Source organism: Cryptomeria japonica, chromosome 11, assembly GCF_030272615.1.
Source record: "Cryptomeria japonica chromosome 11, Sugi_1.0, whole genome shotgun sequence".
Lineage (NCBI taxonomy): Eukaryota > Viridiplantae > Streptophyta > Pinopsida > Cupressales > Cupressaceae > Cryptomeria > Cryptomeria japonica.
In genome coordinates, this window is record NC_081415.1 from 194,608,650 (window position 1) to 194,613,867 (window position 5,218).

Sequence of the window (5,218 nt, forward strand, 5' to 3'; positions counted from 1 at the left end):
CTTCACATGAATGCCAGATTCATCAACATATGATGAAATTAAGCCATTCCACCAAAACGTACTGATAATTGAGATGGATATAATGATAAATCACTTTCTGTTTAAAGACATAGTTAACACAAAGCCCTATGTATTTTTATCTTGCAAACCAAATGGGACAATGATTTAGGCTAAAACATAACCACAGGAAGAGTTCCAAATCAATGTATTTCTCTTGCTTCCTGTTTCAGAGTTTTTCACTAGTGCCATAGTTGAGATTAAAAATGAACCCTCGTTAAATATTAGCTGTCTTCGTATTAACTGTACTTGAAACATTCAAAGCTATCAAACCTCTGACAAAAAGATAAATCATTTCAAACTATCAATCATTTTAGGCAGTATATCATCTTTAAAATCTTGATAAAATTTTAATACTTCTAATAATAATTATTATTCCATGCTTAGAAAAGTATCTACATCAATTTAGTAATCTAAGCTTTTGTAGATACTAAAGCTAGATGGTCCTTCTAGCTATCACATATTATACCCTCTTATTTAAGTAGCTTGTGAATCGGCATCGAATCACATATCATGTACTCCTAAAATTTGTAGGTTTATCAGCTACGGATGAAAGCAGATTAAAGAATTTAGTGACAACAATCACAGCATTTTTGCTTGCCAAGTTTTCGAAAATAGAAGCTTCATTTCCTGCACTCGATCCACCTGCCAAATCAGAGAGGGCTCTGATTATTATGAATGGCTTCTCCATACTCAGGCTAACCTGCAAATCGAATATGGATAAAAACAAACAAACAAACATAAACAACATAAGAAGCTGTTATCAGGTAACTATAGAAATACATCACAAACCATTATAAAATATATTATTACCAGTGCCACTGCTGCGCTCTCCATATCAATGGGAGTGCAATTAAATTTTCCATGAAGAAAGTTTCTGTAAGAAGCATTATCAAGATAGACGCTGGCACTGCATCCTCTCTCTACTTTCACAATCTTCGGTTTGGTTGACAAGCAGGTTGTAGAATTGGTGCAGGACTCTAGTGTTATATTCTGTTTATTGTTCCAGAGTTATAATACAGATTCAAATACAAAGTTAATTAGAATCATATGAATGATTTATTGTCTTGGCGAGTTAGGAATAAAACAATATGAATAAATTACCTTTAGCTGCTCTGCAAGGTTATAATAGGTTTCAGAAACATTGACCCAAAATGCATGCTGTCTAACTTCTGGAGTGCCACTCAGAGGGAAAATCTCGTCTGGGTTGTACCAAACATTATTTAAAAGATTGTCAACGCCTTCTTCTGTACTGTAGTTGGCAAAATGAATATGCCCAATTTTACGAGTGTAGTCTCCATTGGATTCCAAGGCAAGTTCATCGTTCACTCCTTGTCCATGTCTCTGTACAATAAAATTAGCATTTCAGTACAGCCGATGGAGGCCTAATGGTAAGGAATTTTCACCTTATAATGATGATATATATCTTTAAGGGAAAGAAAATCTACAAAACGAAACAAAAACTCTCCAGTAATAAAATCCCAATTTGGTCTCTACATAGATCAGGACAACAAACCTATCCTAATATGCACCAGTTTTAAACCACCAAAATTCATAAAAATGACACGCTATTTATCTTCCTAATCAAACACTAAATGAGAAGAAAATCTATTAATAAATGTATAATTTTTTTTAGAACCTGCCAATTCCATAGGCCAGAATGAGCCCATTGCCGAGGAATAGTAACATCACCAATAGGGTAGTCAGAGTTTCCATTTCCAGCAATTCCATAGTGCACAACTCCTTTTATCTTGAAGAAACTCAAGAGAAGCTGGGTGGTTATTGCTGCATTCATCTGTGCATCCAAATACCAACATAATTAGTGGGTTATGTGCTTAAGGCCTGCTACTGTTATTACGTCTGAGATTAATTTGATCAAAGGTAAAAGGGTAAGGAATGTCCTGATTTTCTATAACTAATTAGTTTACATTTACGTCTAAAATAGATGACCATCATCGTTATACAAAACTAAAAAGAGAACAATCAACATTTTAATACAACATTGATATCAAATATTTAGACTGACAGAATAAACTTTTGTCAAAAAGCAATAATAACATCTGTGTTCTACCATAAGCTTGTTTAAATGAACGTTTCTATTTCTTGTTTTATGTTTTATAGAACAAAGAAAGTCTAACTAGGGAAATTTTCAATCTCCAAAATTTGGGGTCGCAATTGTCTTTTAGGGCACACGATATAACCCATTAAAAATTGGACTCTTTTAAATGTAATTACCATTGCCAGCCCTGTCATCACCACAATGACCTTCTGATCTGCAATAGTTCCTACATGGAATCTCCTTCCTGCGTAGCAACAAGTATACATATAACTACGTTGTATATAACCCTAAAAAGAGTGCCATGTATGAAAGAGCAGGCAAGAAAATTACCAGAAAGATCTATGTAGGAGACGTTTTTATTGACTATAAAAAATGAGGGGTCTAGTAGGGGGTCCATTTCATAAGCGTTGGGAATAACCAGGCCCATATAAGGGCCATGACTGTTGATTCTATTGACTTTGCTCACAACCTTTGCTGAATACTCTGCATTACATACACCGGCCATGAAAATGAGCAGGAGCATATGAATATACACAAACAACTTAAGAGCCATACTGAGAAAACAAAACAAACTTGTGCCTCAGAGAGATTTGGGTGTGAATCCCAGAAGGAATGAAGGGCTTTTATTAATCATCTAGAATTAGGTGTTATTTGGGGTGGGTAAATTATTAAATTAAATCTATAGAATGTATTAAATTATTTATTTTAACATTTTTATAGCGTTACACTCCTTGCCATCTCCTTGAAAGATTACAAGGTCCATTAAAGAAAAAACAACTTCTAAATAAAATTATCTTTATTATAATTACTTGGATTCCTAATCAAAATCATACCTTATTTAAAAATTGTATCAAACACCTAATCTACATTCTCTCCATTTCTATTATTTTTACTATAAATCTTATCTTTTTTCTTTTTATATTTTTGTTTTTTATATTGTAGAATATTTAAACTCAGCTATCCAACAAAAGCAGATTTTTTTTTTTTTGGTAAAGGCCCACATATTTGGCCCACAAGTAAAAAGAAAAACCTGAGCTGAATGACGATAAGAAATGAATGGTTGTAGCGAACACGCACTGCACATGTTTTTCTTGACCCACCATGCCAGATGCGTCTATTCTGGTTCCAAAAAGGCAGTACGGAGTGACTAACACGCGTGTTAGTGGCGTGTTTTACACCGTCGATTTTACATTTAACGGTCGCGATTGACTAACCTGTCACTAACACGCTGTACGAAAGGTCTATTTTGGAACTAGAATAGCTGCTGCCATGCCATTTTCCCTATTGACAGAAGGTCTGTATCGAACATGTGAAAATTACTACACGTTTTTCTTGACCCACCATGACATTTTCCCTATTGACAGAAGGTCTGTATCGAACATGTGAAAAAAATAACTGCAATCAACAGAGAAAGGACGATAGGAAATGAAGGGCTGTAGCGTCTCAACGAATAAGTTATGAAATGTACAACAACTAATTGGCCTTCAAAGGGTGTGGAAGGCCACTTATATTTGGACTCAAGTCCATGATTATTTTTGTACACATTTTCTTCAGGATCAGAAATTTCAGGTTGCAGATATGCCTGGAAACTATATGGACCCGCCTCCCTCAACTGCAATGATTAAACAGATATTTTAAATTTCTATTGGAAGAGTTTAAACATTTTAAAGCTGTATTGGATTATGGCTTTCTGTACTTCGACTTAAGATTTAGACTTCAAAAAAAAAATTCAGTTGAGTTACTGGTTCCAATTATCTTCAAAACGTTTGAGAGAGGATTCAGTAGTGTTTTTTTCAAAGTAAAAATTACAATGGGAGGAGAAAAATAAACAAATTACATTATTCCAAGGCTTTCTTCTGATATATTTTTTTAGGTGATTTTTTTTTTCACACAGATTTAAACATTATGCAAGAAGAATGTCAAAATTAAGTAACATTTATAACAAATTAAAGAACAAGTTAAGTTAAGAAGTTAAGTTAAGAAGTTTCAGTCTGAAAATAGGCTCAGTCCTTATAAAGATGCTATACATCTTATGTAATCATTGTTTTTTTCTTATTGTCCTTATAGCTGGATTTCTGTGATTCAGCTATATCTTCAATTACCTTTATAACTTTAATTTTATATCTTTCATTACTAAAAAGAACAGTTACAAATTACATGACAATGGACCAGCTAAGCAAGAACAATAAGACCACATCATGACAATATTAGATCCTAAATTTCAAGAAACGTTATAGATCATGTTCAAATTTGAGAAGGATTGAACTTGTGATTATGGACTAAACCTAGGACCTAGAAAGAAGAAGATCAATACGAAACATGTACATGGGAGGGATGAATATTTCAAAATGTGTTGACATAAAAAAGAGCTAGGATAAGTGTATGAGGACATGTGAAATGAATAGGTAGGTGGAATATGGCAAGGAACCCAACTTCACACAAATTAATGTCATTTAAATGTTTTGGTTTACTTCTTTGCATCCACGTCTAGCAGGCCAGTTGCAGCTACAACATCTGACTAAATCCCTCCATCGTTTATCCTTGGATGTCCATACCCTATTCCAAAACTCCCATTTTCGCAACAAGCTGGGAGAATGGTGGAAAAGTTTGCAGTTTACCAATCGCATTTGGTTGTATGTTTCTAAATCATTTTGAACAAATGAATTTCCTGCAATCAAAGCATTCCGTGATACAACATTTCCTCGTACAGTTCACGTGCCTTGTCTATGCTTCCACATTTTGCACAAATGTCTACCCGAGCATTTCCAACTATAATATCTGACGATAATCCCCTCTCTGCCATAGTTCAATGGATGCCCAGACCCTGTTTTGAAGCTCCATGTAGTTGCTTACAAAACAATTTTAGGGCTACAATGTGAAGCAACAGTATTATTTGATGTGGTCACACACATCCACTTGACATCGCGCCGGAATAGACTGAATTCAAACTTAACGACAATTACCATTTGAATTGGAACCACAGAAACGGGGCCCACAGCTGCCACCTAAGCGGTCAAACCAACTTCGAGTGTGCTGGTTAAGCTGGGATAAGAATTTCATAAAGAATTGGGTAGTTGAGCTACAGGAACGCATTGCTTCTAT

General features: G+C 34.7%; 1 protein-coding gene across 1 annotated transcript; it reads right to left on the bottom strand.

Annotated features, from left to right (window-relative positions):
- Positions 1–402: 402 nt before the first annotated feature.
- On the bottom strand, positions 403–2,734 carry LOC131071092 (bark storage protein A). The gene is made up of 6 exons (XM_058006793.2): positions 2,447–2,734; positions 2,293–2,360; positions 1,697–1,852; positions 1,162–1,401; positions 871–1,050; positions 403–760 (listed from the first exon to the last, which is right to left on the bottom strand). The coding sequence occupies exons 1-6, from the start codon at positions 2,667–2,669 to the stop codon at positions 569–571; spliced, it is 1,059 nt and encodes a 352-aa protein (XP_057862776.2). The 5' UTR covers positions 2,670–2,734; the 3' UTR covers positions 403–568.
- Positions 2,735–5,218: the final 2,484 nt, after the last annotated feature.

Coding starts and splice junctions, on each gene's coding strand:
- LOC131071092 (XM_058006793.2), bottom strand. CDS start 2,669: ATGGCTCTTAAGTTGTTTGTGTATATTCATATGCTCCTGCTCATTTTC. Junction 2,361..2,446: donor CTCCTACATAGATCTTTCTG/GTAATTTTCTTG, acceptor GTTGCTACGCAG/GAAGGAGATTCCATGTAGGA. Junction 761..870: donor AGAGCGCAGCAGTGGCACTG/GTAATAATATAT, acceptor TTCGATTTGCAG/GTTAGCCTGAGTATGGAGAA.